This window comes from Argentina silus, assembly GCF_951799395.1.
Source record: "Argentina silus genome assembly, chromosome: 18".
Lineage (NCBI taxonomy): Eukaryota > Metazoa > Chordata > Actinopteri > Argentiniformes > Argentinidae > Argentina > Argentina silus.
The window spans coordinates 9,301,830-9,321,829 of record NC_139672.1 but is presented as its reverse complement, the minus strand read 5'-3'; the positions used below and the strand labels follow the sequence as shown (position 1 = coordinate 9,321,829).

The following is a 20,000-nucleotide window of genomic DNA, read 5'->3' as shown; positions in this document are numbered from 1 at the left end:
GCATAAAGGCTTAGCCTACTTCTGTAATTGATTCCACGTGTTAACGTATTGTCACATCACTGTCACTATTGATTGGCTTAGGTCTGATGTACACCTAGCCACCAAGACACCTCTTCAATGAACTATATCTTCAATATAGAACTATGGTTGTGATAACCTACCCATAAGGCTGTTCCTGTTTTTGGACCAATTCAAGCTGTCTTTGTGAATCTTGTGTTGTGTCATATCTTATCATAATCGGCTCATAATCCCTCATAAGATATCATGTTACCCCTGGTCCTATCCCTCTGACTGCATAGGCCATATTCATGTCATATTCAAATGTCCCTCTCTAATGTCACATGTGTCTGTGTCACCGGTTACTGCATCTACCAACAAATAAAACATATTGTATATAAACCAGTTTGGTCTGTTTCTGAGTGCATTGCTGTGTCTTATGATTACAGATATAGAGCAGGCCTTCATAACAGAGGTAGTGTTTGGGGTCTACTTACAACTTAGTAATCCTATGTTTGAATGTTAGGCAGCCTTGTTGGCTACTTGTTGAGTCACAAAGACATTGGCCTTGCACCGATGTAGACCTACAATTCAATTAGTTGACTGTATTGTAGGCCCAGATAGTTTACCTCTTGAAACGCCTACATGTAAAGAGATGTTGAGTGTTAAATAAATGAATGCATCCCTCGTATGAAATAGAGAACATAAAACAAGAATTTCCTCCTTTCTTGAATTTATGACTGATCTGACATCAGATGTGTTGTTGACACTGAATTGCCACACAAACTCATTCATGTCTTATAACAAAGGTAGGGATGATGTATTCAGAGAATATGAACACTGCCCAGGTTTCAGGCGTACTGTAAGACAACTCATGCCCTCTTGTGGCTGATAAATGTACTGTTGTGCTTCCAAGACATACAGTATATTATACAAACCAACCAAACCAACTACATTAAAGGTCCAGTATGTAACATTCAAGCTTTGTAAAATCTTCCTAATGGTTGTCATGACTGTTATTAATCTGTAGCGATCAGGGAATGAGGTCCGGAAAAAGCGTTTTCTAAAATGGACTGTCCTACCCGACACTTGGTTTGCATACAAAACATGTTGTTACAGGCCAGGGGTGTTCTAGGGGAGTGGACTCACCGATTTTGGCCTTTGTATCTCTTGTGGCTGTCTCTTCGAATCTGCGCGGATGCAGAAACACAACAGCAACACAACACAACAGCTAATGCCGGGGGTTATATTATTATTAGGGACTAACTTCCAACTGAATTTCGCCACGGTGGCCAGAGGTGGCAGATTTCCAGCATACTCCTTTAAGATATCAGTGAGTTCGTCCTTCACTGTTGTTTGCATGTGTCACAAATACTAGGCGTGAATTCAAAAGAAACAAGCAGGGTTTTTGACTGGTATTTCCTATTGCTACACACATCTCACCCTGTGTTTGTTTATCATACGGTACAGCCTTGGGTCATACGGAACAGTGTCTGAAGCACTGTTATCCCGGGTTAGACTTCAAACCGCTCGCGGCACATACTTCAAAGGTTTGGAAACCGATGCAGAGATTTCCACGTCCATGTAGAGATTGTACCCTACCCACATCCTCTACTCAATATCCAATATCCTCTTTCTCAGGGTGGGAAATTCACTACTTGTCAACATGAATATTGTTCCCATTACATGACACATTTCCCATGGTTGACCCCCCCCCCTCGATGGTAATCTAATAATTATAATGTTCTTTATCAGATCACATCAGATCAGCTAATGGGGCATTGGGGCTCCAGCGGTGGTGGAGAGGAAATCTTTCAGATGAAGGAAAGATATCAGGTATCATATCAAATAAAGCTAGCTTTGTGTAAGTAGGTTGAGTTAGCTATTTTTGCTCCAACACATATTTTTACCACCTGTGCACACACACACACACACACACACACACACACACACACACACACACACACACGTGCATATGCACACACACAAACACATGTGCATATGCACGCACGCACGCACACACACACACACACACACACACACACACACACACACACACACACACACACCCATACACACACACACACACACACACACACACACACACACACACACACGGCCAGGGGTGTCTTGGCCAGAGCTCACTTGTGAAATTGCAATGTGACTTCTCTGGTTAAATAAATGATACATAAAATAATTTTAAAAAACGACTACCAAGTCAACCATTATTTTTACATCATCAGCTACGGTCATGATCCCTTCTGAGAAGTGGGCGTCTTGATGTAGAAAATAATGGTTGACTTGGTGTTAGTGACACTGCTCTCATGAGGATCACATCCACTGTGTGTTTGTGTGTGTGCGTGTGTGCGTGTGTGCGCATGCGTGCTTGCGTCTGTTGAGAATAGTAATTTAAACCCAGTTATGCAAGCACTCTCGGAAAAACGCTGTAAAATGATACTTCATGTCTTCTCTTCATCCCTGGTGAGAGGTTTCCCCTGCCACTGCCACTGCCACTGCCACTGAAGCCCCTGTGCCCCATGTCATCTGATAAACAACACAGTGACTGGGGACAGTAAGTGTGTAGTTGATTGCCCCCATAATGGACAGACACACACACACACACACACACACACACACACACGCACACACAGGCACACACACACACACACACTAGTGTAACCAAGTCAACCCTTATTTCCTCCAACCAGCTGCCAACTTCTCAGAGGAGGAGATGACCTTAGCTCCTGGGGGTCACCTGAGGGCTTTTGGGGTAGAAGAAGATGAGGACCAGGGAGTTCACACAGCCGCCTAGGAGTAGGTGTGTGTGTGTGTGTGTGTGTGTGTGTGTGTGTGTGTCCTAGGGGTAGGTGTTCACTATGGGAGGCAATAAACTACAAACTGTCTCCAGTCATCATCAACAGGCCTAAGGCTGGCAGCACTGTGAGGGTCATGTTCTTTGACTTCTCCAGTGCATTTAACATCATACAGCCCTTACTACTTGCGGATAAGCTACTGAGGATGCAGGTGGACTCTCCCATTGTTTCCTGGATTACGGACTACCTGACCAACAGGCCACAGTTTGTACTGCTGCAGGGATGTGTGTTGGACTGGGTGGTGAGCAGCACTGGTGCCCCCCAGGGGACAGTTCTGGCTCCCTTCCTCTTCCCCCTCTATACCTCGGACTTCAGGCACAACACAGATACTTGCCATCTGCAGAAGTTCTTGGAAGACTCTGCTATTGTGGGATGTGTCAGTGGAGGCCAGGAGACCGAGTACAGAGGACTTGTTGACAGTTTTGTTGAGTGGTGTGAGCAGAACCACCTGCTACACAACATAGGCAAGACAAAGGAGATGGTGGTGGACTTTAGGAGGACTAGGGTCCCCCTGTCTCCTGTTTCCATCCAGGAAGAGGATGTGGAGGTGGTCCAGAGCTATAAGTTCCTGGGGGTGCACCTGGACAATAAACTGGACTGGACAGGTAACACAGATGTCCTGTACAAGAGGGGCCAGAGCCGGCTTTATCTCCTGAGGAGGCTCAGGTCCTTTGGCATGTGCAGGACTCTGCTGAACATGTTCTACCAGTCAGTGGTGGCCAGCGCAGTGCTATGTGTGGTGGTATGCTGGGGGGGGGCAGCATCAAGGAAGGTGACACCAAGAGGCTGAACAAGCTTATTAGGAAAGCTGGTTCTGTCCTCGGTGTCACCCTGGACACTGTGGAGGAGGTGGCCAATACGAGGATGAGGATGATAGACAATCCCTCCCATCCCCTGCATGACACTGTGGCAGAGCAGAAAAGCTCCTTTCGCAACAGACTACTACAACCACGTTGCACTAAGGAGCGCTATAGGAGATCTTTTCTGCCTGCCGCAATAAGACTGTCCAACTCCTCCTCCGGCTGGCTCGATCAGGGTGATCAGAGTCAGGCTGGGGGATGTTAAATCATACTGGACTGTTCTTACTGTATATAATGTTTCGGATGTCTAATATTTTATTTTATTATTCTATTGTCACTTTATTTTGTTGTTGTTGTTTGTGATGTGAGCTGCTGTAACACCTTCATTTCCCCTTGGGGATCAATAAAGTACCTATCTATCTATCTATCTATCTATCTATCTATCTATCTATCTATCTATCTATCTATCTATCTATCTATCTATCTATCTATCTATCTATCTGTCTAACTATGAGGAGTTACAGTCCCTGAGGGCTCTGGGTTAACAAATGCCCCTCCACTCATTTACCTCTCCTTTTCTCTTTCTTTCACTCACCTGCACATTAAAGGCTCTCTGTGATGCAAAATGCTCCCAGTTTGAGGTCTCAGTGTACTGCGTGGGATCGCAGGTAATTGATGACATCAAACACATCAGAGTTAGATAATGTATCGCCATTGTTGAATAAGTGTATATGCCCACACGTCCTACGTCCTGTGGGATATGGGCAATTCATTGCAACATCATGTATGCATAGTGTACATCAGTATGTCCTTATTCTCTAAGATAACTTTTGAAATGTCCGTGTGCTGCGAATTCAAAGCAAAGCATCCTTGTAAAAAAAAAAAATATGTTTAATTGACCGGACTATAGTCTATGCGGAATAGTTTTTACAAAATGACAGATCGACTGTATACAAATTACAGCGTAAATGATGCTGATGAGATTCGTGTTTGTATTCCCATGTAGGAATTGCAGGTCTCTGTCACAGTGGTAAATATTCTCCCTTGACTAATAAATCGCTTTTACGCTCAAAGTAAATAGGAAATGGCTTTACGACCATGCTATAGTTATTTGATTGGTCTTTAAGCAGTGTGTAAAGTCATCACAAGTGGCCACAGTAATATATGTTAAGGCTCACAAGTATAAACTGGAGTAAATATTTACTTGAGAGTTCACCGAAGAGTAGGCTAGCTCAAACCCCTTTTAAGCAATGGAACATTAAGGCTATAGGTCAAATTACCACTCGAGACTATGCAGAAATATTTCTCATTATATCAAAAGGTCTATATGCCTACTCTAAAAATGTTTACATACACTAACCTATAGACTTGTCGATTAGGCCCACATAGGCTTCGTCAATATCGAAAGAATTGTTGATAACATAAAATGACTGTGGGTGTATCAGAACCAGACCAATTCCTGCATTATCTTGTTTACGCCCGGTCTATATGTGCTGCTGATAAGTGACAGATTTCAGGCACTATTCTCTCTCAAATACATCCTTGGGTTATTTTGATTCTGAGCCCAGTAAACGCGACGCGTTTACTTTTCTTCATTGAGGCATTTTGGTCTTTATTTTCGATGCATTTTGTGCAGTGATCGAGCAAATTTCTGCCTTGGATTTTCCCCCTCGCTAATTGATTTGACACGGGGATCCAATATCCCTTTCATCATAATCAAACTTCGTATCATAACTTTGTTTTTGCCCCATTCCCTCTTTTATGGCGATATAGAGTTTCAGTAAGTTCTTTATATCCCATGGTTGTATTTTTCTTAGGGGAAAAGGGAATGTATCTCACCTCGAGCCCTCTGAGAAAAAACATTATCAGGCCGCATGCTGTGCATTGATGCAAAACGACCATTTCTTACAACAGCAAAGGCGAGAAACATGTTTCAGTCCCCTTTAAACTACTCTTATGCTTTTATGTTTATTTCTGCATCTCAGATAGCCTATCAATACCATCAACACAAATCAATTTAGTTTTTAATTATAATTACAATACTACTACTACTACTACTAATAATAATAATAATTACTATTATTATGATTATGATTATTATTATTATTATTATTGTCGTTGTTGTTATTGTTATCATTAGCATTGTCTACTTATTATTATCATCACAAAATGTTTAATCAGTCGGCCTATTATTATATACCTATTATATGTCTATTATTATTAGCCTACATTATTATTTGTAGCTAATCATTCGATTACTCGTTGCTATTTGATCCAACGTGATGAAATATAAATAATCGAAATATTGTAAATGGTCGTACCATACTGGCCTATAATTTAATATGGCGTAAGGTAACTCACAATCTTCATGTCAGATACCACCCGTCTACCACCCGATAAGCTATATCTCTCGTTGACCTTTCATATGTGCAATATGTTTGAGATGGATGTGACCATCAGACATGCCTAATTGTTAGAATTCAACAGGCCTTTAAAACAGTCAAGTGATCTCTCATGTGGCTCTGTGTCAATAATCGTAATAATCGTCCATTTGCACGGATGTGTTACACTACCGTGTGGTTGAACCGTGGGTCATGATAGCGCCTAATGTTGAATTAGTACTACTACATTAGGCGAGCATGGACGTTCTGCATGTGGAGCTGTGGTGGAACTCCAAAGAAAGAGAGCAATTTCTCCCTTTGCACGTGAAAGGACTCCCGTGTCCATACCATATTTCCCTCCTGCGTTCCATTGTCCACGCGTTCCTGTAGAAAGAAAACATTTGGAAGCTTTTCACGTCCCCAAAAAGCGCGATGTTAATGCAGGCCCTCGTTAACTGTGGAATGCCCTATTTCCATCTCTAAGCTGTCGTTTTGGCTAACAATCATTCCTCTTCATCTAGTGTTTTTAAGATCTCAGGTAAAAAGAAAGCTAAATGGTTGAATGAAAAACTGCGAAATATTGATCCAATTATAGCCAAATAACTATCCAAATGTAATGTGTATTATTATAATGACATTTCAAAATGATCAAAGGACAGTTATTCATTATTAATAATATTAGATAAATGGTATAATAGCAATAGTTCTACCGATAGTAACGGTAGTAGTAATAATGATAACAATAATAAATAATAATAGCAATTATACTAGTAATAATAATAATAATAATAATAATAATAATAATAATAATAATAATAATAATAATAACTAATAATAATAATTAAAAAAAAAAAAATACTAAAACGCTAAACACACATACACACAACATTGTCTCACCTGTTGCGCTGTTTGTATATTCTAAAGGACAGTGCCTAAAACGGCTACGGTTATTCCCAATGAAATCATTATCCTATAATATGTAAATACTGTGATTGTCCTTCTCCATCAGAATCATTTATTATTGTTCAGCTATTTCAGCAATGTCAATTAAAATCATAATTAATAGCTGCCGCTCTCTTGTCGTGCTTCCAGCCTGCCCCGTGGCGTGGTGGCTCCTCGCGCCACGGTACCGGGTTTAATCCGGTTAGCGAGCACCTGGGACCGAGACGCATGATAATAAGCGCTTATTAAGGGCTGCAGGCGCACACCCACGACCGTCCTCTCCGCACATGGCAAATATTGCATTCAATATCCCGAGGTGACCACTTTTTTTGAAAAATGCATTGAGTTGTTTAGGCTTGTATGTTTCATTCGCATTTAAAAGTAGGCCAAGCCCTATTTTTTTTTTTTTTACCATGCATGTCCACCAATGTGTCAGGCCATACATAATGGAACAGACAATTAACCGTTTTACTGCCAATGCTACACTTGTTTTGCTGATTAAGCAAGTTCCAGTGTTCCAAGTCCAACTGTGGTCAAATGGGGGTGGGATTTTTTAATATATTTTTTTTAGCATTGGTGTATCTCTGTTTGAGACGTTTAGGACTTAAAACGTAATTAAATTATAAATTATTACTTATTATTATTTACGCCGGTGAATTTACAGCGCGATATGCTAAATCATCAGTGCGTAATGTCAAGTCTTACTGAATTTGGAAGGAGAAAAATGGTTTTGTTTGAACTGAAAGGGTTTGCCTGGAATGATGTCCATGCCTTTGATTGATTGGAGTGTTGAATGGGAGAACCTTTTTGACTGACGGGACGTGTTCAATGAGCATCCACAAAGACGAGGGAACTATACGTTTCTGAACGAGAAAAGAGAAGGAGTGAGTGTGTGCGTGCGTGTGTGTGTGTGTGTGTGTGTGTGTGTGTGTGTGTGTGTGTGTGTGTGTGTGTGTTTTGTGTGTGTCAACAGAGAGAGAGAGAGAGAGGGAGAGAGAGAAAGAGAGAGAAAAAGAGAGAGAGAGAAGGGGGGGGGGGGGCACTGGAGAGAGAGGGACGAATAGTTGACACTCATGAAGTTATAAATAATGTCTTCACACAATTGTACTTTTTGTGGCTTCAGACAACATTTACTGCTCTCCCGGCGTCGTACCCTGCTGCGTCGACCGCGCTGGGTTCTTTTATTACAATTAGTGCACTACTGTCTAAATAAGACAATAAATTCCAATGTTTGTGTGTCGCATCACTAATACGCGCGCGCGCGCGTGTGTGTGTGTTTCAGAGGTGGGGAGAGAGAGAGAGAGAGAGAGAGATACAAGTAATTGTTATGACATGGCCAACAGCCTGTGACTTTCAGAACTTACTGTCTATTGATGAAGCCAATAGAGCCGCATCCTCATCCATCAAAAGGCCTCTGCGTGGATCATTTGTACAGTTGATATGACCGGACGGCTGATCGTGGATCAGATAGTGTGCTGGAGAAAGCCTGGGGCCACCATAAGACTCTGATACATCGACTTGAACTCGTGAGGTCAGCGGAGAAGAAAGTTTCCGCTACTGGCCAATGAAAAAGCCCCCTCAGCCCTTGAGACTTTCCTCTCTGGGCCAATCAGCAGCCTGGAAGCACCGAGGGAGAAAGGAGAGCAACAACTGATAAAAAGTTCCACTTCCACCCATCTTCTCAATTCACCTCCAGAGTGTCAACAACAGCCCCAACTGAACGCGGCCTCTGCTTTCAACCGTGGCAAACCCACCGCTTCGTCAAAACATCCTCCATTTTTTACACTGAACACAACATTTGGATACCGACAAATGCACCATTTCCTAAGGATTTAACTTGGGTTTATTGTTGCCATTCTGACGGGGCAACCTGCTACCTAGGGACGTTGCATCTCTCGCTTCGTCGAATTCAAAGTGCAAAACTTTTGTTTAGGGTCACATCTTATTTCCTAAGTTAGTTGACTGTTTTAGCGTTCGTTTGGTCCACCTTGTAAGTCAGTCGGCGGAGGGTCAGGAGTCATGACGGCGCTAGCTGGTGGCATACCGAGAATGATGCGACCGACACCACACCAAAACTACCCGCGGGGAGGCTACTCTCTGGAAGGTATGGGCTGGCAACTACTGACAGAAATGGTACCAAGTTTATGTTCCCTGCCTGTCAATGCGCCTTATCAAGATTTTGTGTTATTAGATTATGACTTGTTCATTTTGATGACAAGTAAATGTCTCTTTGGTGAAAAGTCAGATGGAGTAACGAGATGCAAACCCCGGTTGTTGGCCTGTTCATGTTTCTGTCAGTTGTCATTTAACAGACATTTCGGCACTGGCAGTAAAGTTAATGAATTTCCGAAAATAGTTTCACATTCGTAACACTCACTAGGCCATTCATATATTTTGTAGCATTCCCTGAACCAATTAGATATACGTTTTTAAGCACCTATCAAAAAAAACCAACGGGCTGAAAGCCGGTGTTATTGATTAACGGTTTTCATTATTGTTATAAAACAGTTATTACATTGCAATTGTTTATGCAAGCAACAATCTAACATATGTAAGCCCATATCAATTATAAGCATGGGCATTTGGATATCAACATTATTCGGATACAGGGCTGATATAGGCCTAGTTTTTGCTGTTGTTATTGTTGTTGTATCATTGTTATTGACTGGCATGCGGTCCCTCCTCCAGTCTCTACCCCGTTAGGCCAGGGTCGGGTGAACCAGCTCGGTGGGGTCTTTATCAACGGCCGACCTCTGCCCAACCACATCCGCCACAAGATTGTGGAGATGGCCCACCACGGCATCCGACCGTGTGTCATCTCCCGCCAGCTCCGAGTCTCCCACGGCTGCGTTTCTAAAATTCTCTGCCGGTACCAGGAGACAGGGTCCATCAGGCCCGGGGCTATCGGAGGCAGCAAACCCAAGGTGAGGGCCCTAAGAAGGCATTGCTTATTAGTAAGGTCTCGGTAAAATAATGCATCATGTTCATGGACTCAGGACTATTATTGTTGATCCAGTTTTGCATGTTGACTGGAAGTTGGAGAAACTTTACTCGGTCCACTTCAACAGGCCCCTGTTAAGCTTATGACAGAGAGAGCGTTTGTGGAAGATGACAACATTGAAAGTGCTGATTTAAGGAATATTTCATTGCACCAGTTAGTCCGTTTGATTTGTTTAATTGTAATAGCCTACATTATTCCCCATTTGAAACTATTCTGTTTTGCTTTCGATAGCTAATATTTTACCCACGACATCTTTGTTATATTTTATACACGACGTGTCTGTATATTGAATTCACCAAATTGCAGTGGATGGGTCAAAACTTGTCCTTCAAAAAAAAAAATAGAGAATATATATAGAATATATCATCGTTTAAACTATTACATTTGATAGGCAGTGCCTAATTCATTTAGAATCATACAGTGCATTTTGTAGCAACACTAATGCTCACAAAATAATCTTGCTCTCTCACCATGTAAAGCAGACGACTACTCCAGACGTGGATAAGAAAATCGAGGAGTACAAAAGAGACAACCCGGGGATGTTCAGCTGGGAAATCAGGGATAAATTACTCAAAGACTGCATCTGCGACAGAAACAACGTCCCTTCAGGTAGCAATGTATGCTTTACCGAAGAGTTCATAATCAAATGGTCCACAACGGAAAACATAACTAAACGATTTAGGCTATCCTGGCTTAAGTCCTTCAAATGAATGCCTTCACTGAAATATGACAGTAAATACAATACAGTAATGCATTGGCAATAGCTCAGATGCACTATTGTAGGCTACTTTACAATATGCCAAAATAGAATATACAGAATATACAGCCTACGGTAGTCCATCTGTTCCAGCAGAGAGACAGTAAAGAGCACACGCTATTTACACTAAGTAAAATCTTTTCAAAGTGTGTTATGGTGACTTGCAATAGAATAGGACTGAAGTGAAAGATGAATCAAATGTGAGAACCAATCAACAGGTGCTAAAGGGCCTTATAAATAGCAATACGAATGTGATATTGATAATGAGTATAGGCCCATTTGACATCGGCTACAGTAACACTGTTTACTCTAACTGTAGTGCCCTTAAAAAAACGAGGTATAATTTATTCATTTATTTATTTATTTTTAAAAGTGAGCTCAATCAGTCGCATTATGCGCTGCAAATTCGGAGGAGTCGGAGAAGATGAAGAGGACGATGATGAAATCGAAAAGAGGGAATTGGAAGAGAACGAGCGACGGGCGAAGCACAGCATTGACGGCATTCTTGGGGATAGATGTGAGTGCCCTAATGTTTTTTTTTATTAAATGCGACGTAGGCTAAAGCTCTTGGCAATGTGAGCACGTTCCCCTATTGCAAAGGGACGCAATTATGGTTTGGATGTTTTTATTTGTATGAAATATCGAGTTGTGATTTTTCCCATTTTCTAAAATATATTTGGTTGCGTTGCGTTGTTGTTTTGGAAGTTACATGCGTAAACGTTGTTTAAAAGTGTATTCGTTGGGGCACACTGAGAATAAGGCAGTGTTCTGCTGTTGATTAAAACGATACTTTGCGTGTTGGAGATACTGACTTGGTTATAATTGTTGGCTAAAGGATATGTACAGCTATAATTCAGGTGTAATACGGAGAGACCAATGCTCTCGGTTTAGATTCAAATTGCTCTCAGTATAGGAAATTTGATAAAACGGAAAAATCCTGAGGGAAAATATAGCTGATTTAATTTTCTGTTTTACAATTGAATTATCGTTGATTTACTGAATTGAAAAAAGAATGTATGAATGCAGGCTACATTTCTTGCCGCGTATGTTGGTTTTAACTTTTACAAGCATGGGCCTAAGTTAGATTTATCTAAGTGAACGCAGCATTTACAGTAAATGCAGGATACTTGAACATACAGTATAGGGCAAGCCTATTTCATTAAAAACTCTTATTAAAGACACACTTTTAACAACTTTTTTAAACATGTGTGCAATACGGAAAGTTTTAATGTAACATGTATCGCCCTACAGTCCAACGAGCTCTTGAGTTTCATACATGCCTTTTAAACGAAACTTTTACAAAAGACAAACGTTTCCATATGAAGTTGATCAAACATTTGTCCAACTGTTCCGTCCCCATAAAAAGAGACGGTTCCTCGGCACACAATCGGACACTTGAGGATGAACTTGGGAGACAAAGGCGCGAGAGTCTATTGAGACTCACACTTCGGTTTCACGCGCACAAAGGCCTGCCATAGCGAGCGGCTCAGTGCTGTACAAAAAGACGCCAAAGCTTTTCAAAATGTGGAGAGAAAGGAAGAAAAAATGCACTGACAAAGGGCTGGGAGAAGACATTATGGACTCGCAATGAGCGATGAATTATTCAGGGAACAGCAATAGACGCAACTCCGGCCCGTTTTATAGACTGCGCGCACAGAGAAAAATTGCCGTTTTCACCTACAAAATGTTCCTTTGGAGAGTTTTTCAGCGTCAAGAGATGGCGTTGGCCTTTCAGAAAAAGAGAATACCCTCTCTCCCTAAGGCCTGGATTGAGACCGTTACATTCTAGCCGGTGTGTCTTTAACACCTGTTGATTAGTGACCTGTTGGGGGGGGGGTTTCAGGAATGTACTGCATCTCACTTATTACCTAGTAGTAAATAATGGATTTAGTCTTGGCTATTGGTATTCACATTATATGTTACACAGCATCGTTTTTAAAAGATAGACCTGTTTGAACATGATCACAGTTAGAAGTTAGTTGAATGGCGCAGTGATATGCTTTGTCATTGGCCTATACGGTTTCTAATTCGTTTGCAAAATATTATCCCAGATATATTCCTTACATTAGATAAAAGCTAACCAAATCAATACAATCACAACTTGTTTACAATTCGTGTCTTCCAAGAATCCTCACGTATATCGATCACTATCCATTCACTTGTAGGCACTATTGTTCCAAGCGTCGCGCAGTGCGCATAGTGCTCACTCAGTCAGTCAGCGTAGTGAAAACCTTTTCTAGTAGATTAAATCCAAACCTTTTATTTCTTCCCACTTTCATCTGGGGAACAAAGCCCGCCCCCTTCCTCTCCGCCCGGGGCGCGCATTCATGCAATATCTATAGCCACTTTCCTCTCCCTCTTCCAGGCGAGGCATCCCGAATACAGATCAGTATATAGGCAATTGACTTCACTAACCTTTAAAATGGACTCTCTATAGGCTACTAGTTTGGTTAAGGTCTTTCACGTGGGTTTGAGACAAATATGTTTTTTTTTTTTGGTTGACTTGGATTATTTTGTCCTAGCTCATGGGATAGTGATTTTTTGCAATTGTGTTTTGAGCTGCCACTTTCCCCTTCATATTGCTCTATAGATTTCTTTGTGTTTCTCTTTTTTTTTAAATCTGTAGATTGTTCCATGATATGGAAGTATTTTCTATTACAGTGAGTCTGGCGTGTTGCAACAAGTGTGCAAAACAAGTGATTTTTTTTTTGTTGCATTTTTTTCATAGATATTATTTTGACAGTTCTTGACTATTATATGGCATGATAGTCATACACATTTTTAAAATCATGAGCATAAACTTCATTCTATTGTTCAAGAGTAACAGTTTGGCCTTTTGGGGAGGAATCCGACCATGTATTTTTTTTAATCTTATCTATTACCAGACCAACTGATTAAATCAGTGATGATGTCATATCATAAAAGTTTGTTGCGTATGATATTACAATTTCAACACAATGACACATCTTTTTTGTCCTTCTTTCTTACCTTGGTATACAATGGCCGTATTTCACTCTCTTGTGTGTCTTTGTGGAAGTAGTTGTTGTTTTCTTTCCTTTTATGGCTCTTCATTAGAATGTGAAAAGGCTGTTTTGGGTACTGAGAGAGTGTCTTCTGGCCAAATATTGATTAAGTAGGTGTTTGTAGAGGCTATTGTTGAGGGAGAGAGAGGCCTGTTGCTCTCTGCCCCTTTCTCCTCAGCCTCCATTGTTGCCCTCTCTTAAGTGCCGAGATCAAAGCTAGCCCATTTAGATTTATTTGTCTGGGAAAAGGACACTGTAGCAAAGGTTTGTGGGATAAAGTAGTATACTGGGCAGCCTCAGCTCTGCATGGCATTAGCGGGCACCCAGAGCATTGTGGGAAAAGGATGCCCCCAAGCAAATTGTAAATGTCGTGCTCTAATCAGGAAATGAATCTGATGTTAAATTGTCTACTTCCTGTTTAAGCCTAACAGTAGAGATTAAGGGGAATATATTAGTTTCCTAAGTATATAAGATACAGATCATGAATATGTGATAATGATGTATACTACATTTAACTGTGTTTTTTTAAATATTGTTTTTACCACTAGTGGTGTATTTTAACTGCAAAAGCATTAGTAGAAGCAACAGCGGCAATAACAATGAAAGTGGTAGGGGAGGAAATAACAATACTATTGTACAAGGATATCAATAGATTCCTTTTTGTGAGAAAAGTGTCTATTGAAACTCATCAACAAGGTTAGTCTTGCATTGTTAAAAAAAAATTATGTTTGGGGAAATTATGGAAATTACTTCCCAAACTGAATTGATTGATGTATATGTTAATACAATAAATACTGGCACATTAAGTGGTGCTTAATTAATGACACCCCCCCACCCCCCCTTCTCTGTATATTGCTGAAACACAAACTGACACCCCTTTAGCCTCATTTAGCTAATTAAAAGTAACCAAAGTCATGAAAGAGGAGTAGCCTACTCTTGCAGATTCCATTTACGACGGTGGGGGGAAGAGAGAGAGAGAGAGAGAGAGAGAGAGAGAGAGAGAGAGAGAGAGAGAGAGAGAGAGAGAGAGAGAGAAAGAAAGCTCAGAAATACACACAGTCAAAGGGGTAACTTCTCTTGAAAGGGAATCCCGCGGTGCCAAATTGAATAAGCCCAGTTCTTTCAAATCTGCCATGGTGAACGCAGTCAACATGTAATAATTGGTTTCATTGAGGCACATTCCGGCAATCTGCTGCCATTCTACCAGCTCCATTGTCCCTGGGCAGGCAAATAGCCAGGGGGACAGGAGGAATCAAGTGCTGACAAAACATGAAAGATTTAGCTGCTTTTGTCAAAGAAACTGAGTAGGACTTTGTTTGTGTAAATAAAGTGGGGGAACTGGCTCCCTGCTACTTTGGCATGGATTTAGAGAGAAGTAGAGAGAGAGTAGAGAGACAGAGAGAGAGAGAGGGAGAGAGAGGGAGAGAGAGAGGTAGACCAGAGAGGTGAAGAAAGCGAGATCTTTTTTTCTTTTTTCTTTTTTAAAGCACATAGAGTACTACACGAAAACAAACAAAAGTATTTCTGCAAATATTTCTGTCCACGTAGAATCTTGAGGGAAATCAGTAACGCTTATGATTCTGTAAGTCAATACATCTCAAAACCATCTAAACCAACCATTTCATAATGCATAATGGACATTTAGCAATGTAAATAAACACATTTCCCTCCCAGATATGGTGGGGAAAGTCGTAAATCATCCACAGATAGACAGACTATTGCATTTTCTGTAACTTGTGTATCTGTCAGTGATCCTCTGCACTTTACGCTGCCGTAGTGAATTGAAGGCTGGTTGGGGGAGAGATGAGATTGTCTCCAGTCAAAACAAACAGGAGGTCTCATGCAACCCAATTGAACCAATGGAATGCTTTCCGCAGGCGCATTTCCATCTCTCCCTCCAGGCAAAAGGGAGGGATGGATGGAGGGATGGAGGGATGGAGAAATATCTCTCTGCCTCACTCTGTGTGCGATCACTGTCCTCCCTGGGATATTGGCCAAACCAGAAATCCATCTCCGACTGGAATATATTGCTGTTCCTGGGAGTTCTACATTGGATGGGATCATTCCAAATGAATTCTAGGGAAAATAAGTTTCATCCGCATGGATGGATGGGTAGAGTCTGTAGCCGTAGGAGCCAGATATAACTAAGATCACTTATGTATTATTGATTTATATGATTATTGTATATATATATATTTTTTTGTCCGGGATAGATACCTATTCATATATTTTTTATGAGATAAAATTGTCAAAATTCTTTATCTCTTGTTATACACACACACCACACACACACACACACACACACACACACACACACACACACACACACACACACACACACACACACACACACACCACATTTACACAGTAGCATCCCTCTCAAGATTCTCTCTCTCTCGCTCTCTCTCTCAGTAAAAAAAATAAATAATAAAGAGTCCACACCGGCTTATCTGCAACTGAATACAAGCTCTATGGTTCATTAAAGCCTCTTTCTCTGCTGGCACCCTCATTGTGATCCCCCCCCCCCATATTAATTCAAAGGACAATTAATGAATGCAAGCCAACTTTGAAGTGAGGGGCTGGGGTCCTGCCCTGGGCCTGCCCCTCGACGCTGATGTACTCTCCGCATTCTCTGGGACTAACCTCGGAGACACTCCGGAGTGGCTGAAAGAGGGAGTGTAAGCAATGGAAGGTCAAGGAGAGGAGCCCCCTCGGATAAAAAGACCTCTCTATTTCCCTTGGAAGTATCCACTGAGCAAAACTCTGTGATGAGGTCGGATAAAGGGGGTGCGGGAGTAGAAAAGGGGTGATGGAGAGGGGGAAAAGGGGGAGTGGGGTGGGGGGGGGGCGGGGGGGGGGGGGTGAGGCAAAAGGGGACACAATGGGGTAGTTAATTGAGTAAAGCCAGACAGCGTTGTCAATCACTTAACTTTGTTTGGCCTCTGTTTTTCCTGAGGAGTCCCTCAGTTCAGAGTGTAAGGATGTTCGCGCATCTTTGCAGTTTTCTTTTTGTGTGTGTGTGTGTGTGTGTGTGTGTGTGTGTGTGTGTGTGTGTGTTTCATTCTCAGAGAGAGAAACAAAGAAGAGAAGAATAGGTTGTGTGTGTAGGAGATTATTTATTTTTTTCTCCTGTCAGTATTTTGCCCCTCTTCTCCATGAAACAATTCTAAACACGTATGTTTTCTGAATAAGCGATAGAAGTTTTGCAATCGCATATTCCGCCGGTGTCGGGAGTGCCAGAAAAACTCAGGAAAGACGAGGAAAAGAGAGACTTAGAAAGAAAGGCAAACAAAGAAAGGAGCGTCACCGATGTTAAGGAGGAGGCTACTTGTTGGACGAGGAACAGAGGGGAAAGTATGGAATGTGATGATATGTTCGCTGCCTGTGAAGTAGAGGGTTGATGTTGGGCTGTAAGGGGTCAGTAACTACCCCCCCCCCCCCTCTCTCTCTCTCTCTCTCCCCGACAGGACACAGGGGGTGTAGCTGTGGAGGAGGCGGGGGGGGTCAGAGGGTAACTTAGGGTCACTGCCTGTTAAAACTATCGCCCCTTCAGGAAGAGAGGGTTACAATAATGTTTTGGTCAAGAAGACAGCTTATGGACTCCCCTCTCGCTACCGGGCAAAAAGGCCACAAAAAAAAAAAAAAAATAGATGAAAAGATCTTCAAATGGATCTTCAAAAAGGAAATTCGGAATCGGTCGGATTGTAGATGAGTTCCCGTGAGTTCCGCACCCTCCAAAAGCGCAATCAGCATTGAAAAAAAACAAACAAAAAAACCCAAACCCTTTATAGACACAACCCATCGGTCATCATAGTCATGTGTTAAGCAGCGGCGAGTCGCCAACGAGACGACAACGTCTCCCATTGGTCGAGAGTGTAGGTCCGATTACACACCTGCGGAGCGGGTGGTTTTGGCCCGGCTGGGGATGTGGGTGGGGGTGGGGGTGGAGGTGGCCTCGGTGCTGGGGGTGTGTGTGTGGGGGGGGGGGGGAGCGTGTGGCAGACCGGGGCCTGTTGATGCGGCCCGGCATGGGTGCTGTGCCACTGCTTTGTGTCCCCTCACTGGGGGTGGAAATGCCACCGTGAAACTGTCACCTAGCGTCACAGCGCTGGAACTAAATGATGACTGTACCCCACACTGGGCCATTTGGGGGCTTTTTTTTTTTTTTTTGTCTCTTCAGCGATATTAGAGAGGGATACATCTTTCACCGTCATCTCTCTCCCTCTCTCTCTCTCTCTCTCTCTCTCTCTCTCTCTCTCTCTCTCTCTCTCTCTCTCTCTCTTTGTGTGCGCTTCCCTGTGGCTCTCTCCCTCTCCTCCGTCTCTATCATTTCATCTCATTTTCTCCTTCGCTCTCTACTCCCCCTCCGGTCTCTCTCTCTCCCTCCCTCCCTCACCTCTCTCACCCCCCTTTCCCTCTCTCTCTACCTCCTTACCTTCCCTCCCCTCCCTCGTTCTCAGGCAGCTGCGGGGTCCTGCAGGGCTCCTTAGCAAGTCAAGTGAGCCCCTCTCCTCTCCTCTCCTCTCCTCTCCTCCCCTCATCCTCCCCTCTCCTTCCCCCGTCTCTCCCCCAAACTGTTAACCCCAGCTGGGTCCATATAAGCTGTCAGTTAACCACCATTCTTCCGCCCTCTGTACATCTGCTCCTCTCTCTCTCTCCCTCTCTCTCTCTCTCTCTCTCTCTCTCCAGCCCCTCCACTGTGCCGTGTAACTGTTTTATTCAGTGGGCTTGCGGTCACACTGGGCCCTGTTGCTCTGAAAGGACCTAGATCTACTTCCCTGGGCAAATAACTAGTTCATTTGTCTCTTCTGCCTTTTGTTTTGCGTGGAGAGGAACACATGTCACCAGCTCAATGACCTTCTCTATCAACAGCCTCCCGCAGGAAAACCCCGGCCCCCCCCCCCCCCCCCCCCATGAGAGAGAGAGACAGAGAGAGACAGAGAGAGAGAGAGTCATAAACCGTCCCATATGGCACTCTCTCTCTCTCTGTCTCTCTCTATCTCTCTCCCCCGCTCTCTCTGGAACTTATCGCTCTTTTACTGCTCTCTCTCTCTCTCTCTCTCTCTCTCTCTCTCTCTCTCACTCTCTCACTCTCTCTCTCACTCTCTCTCTCTCTGTCTTTTGCTCTCTGTTTCTCTCTGTCTCTCTAGAGTCTAGAACACTTTCTTTTACTCTCTCTCTCTGGACCCCACCTCTCTCTCTCAGTTGCTCTCTCTCTCTCTCTTCCTCTCCCTGTATACATCTCTCTTTTAGTCTCTCTTTCTATATTACAGATGTCATAGTGCTGAGATTGCCAATGTAGAGGGCGTGTGTGTGTGTGTGTGTGTGTGTGTGTGTGTGTGTGTGTGTACGCGCGTCTCCTCGTATTAACATCTCAGGGAAGGGTGGAGAGTGTGTATGCTTGCCAGGTTGGGTCTTGGCCACTGTAAAACAAGAGCGGTCTGTATTTTTAAGGTTTGGAATCCCTGCTGGTTTTCCCTGTACTGTTCGGTGCACTTCTGCTGCGCGTGATCGTAATGCGGAGAGACAGTCTGAGGTTTCACATCTGTGCTCCGAGACCTCTCTGTCCGTCTGCCTCTTCTGGATCCCTGGATCGATAAATGCTTTTGTTTAGCTCAGGTCGGTGTGTGCTTTTGGCAGTGTCTATCTTTTTGTCGATCTAAGTGCGTGTGTGTGTGTGTGTGCGTACGTGCATGCGTGTGTGTGTGTGTGTGTGTGTTAGACAGGATCGCATTCAAACGGTGTCTAATTGTCACCATACACATTCATCGTGTTAGCCGTAAAACAAACCTGTTGAAACTACCTGTTGAAAGGTTCTATCTGTCTGTCTGTCTGTCTGTCTGTCTGTCTGTCTGTCTATCTCTATCTATCCATCTGTCTGTCTGTCTGTCTGTCTATCCGTCCATCCATCCCTCCCTCCATCCATCCCTCTATCTGTCTGTCTGTCTGTCTGTCTGTCTGTCTGTCTGTCTGTCTATCTATCTATCTGTCTATCTTACATCTCCAACCGCCCAGTGTGTATATTTTCTAGTTGCCTCACAGCCTACAACATGTTTTGTTTTTGGAGATAATTCTGCTCCAAAACCAATTTCCCCCACAGGGGTGATAATGTATCTTTCTATTAGTGTCCCTGTCAGAGCAAACAGCCAAACTGCTGAGTGGCCCCATCCACTGTTTCCAGCTCCCTGGCGCTTTAGCTTCAGCGTAAAATTTGATTTGAGTGTTT

At 42.9% G+C, this 20,000-nt stretch overlaps 1 protein-coding gene across 1 annotated transcript in view; it reads left to right on the top strand.

The window, feature by feature from the left end:
- Positions 1 to 9,012: 9,012 nt before the first annotated feature.
- The window catches only part of pax3a (paired box 3a), a gene marked incomplete at both ends in the record, with an annotated part of 20,597 nt that continues 9,609 nt past the window's right edge, over positions 9,013 to 20,000 (top strand). The window contains 4 exons of the mRNA XM_083689727.1: positions 9,013 to 9,097; positions 9,682 to 9,917; positions 10,474 to 10,603; positions 11,125 to 11,268. Coding sequence (XP_083545853.1) covers positions 9,013 to 9,097; positions 9,682 to 9,917; positions 10,474 to 10,603; positions 11,125 to 11,268 — 595 coding nt within the window. The remainder of the gene's footprint in view (positions 9,098 to 9,681; positions 9,918 to 10,473; positions 10,604 to 11,124; positions 11,269 to 20,000) is intronic.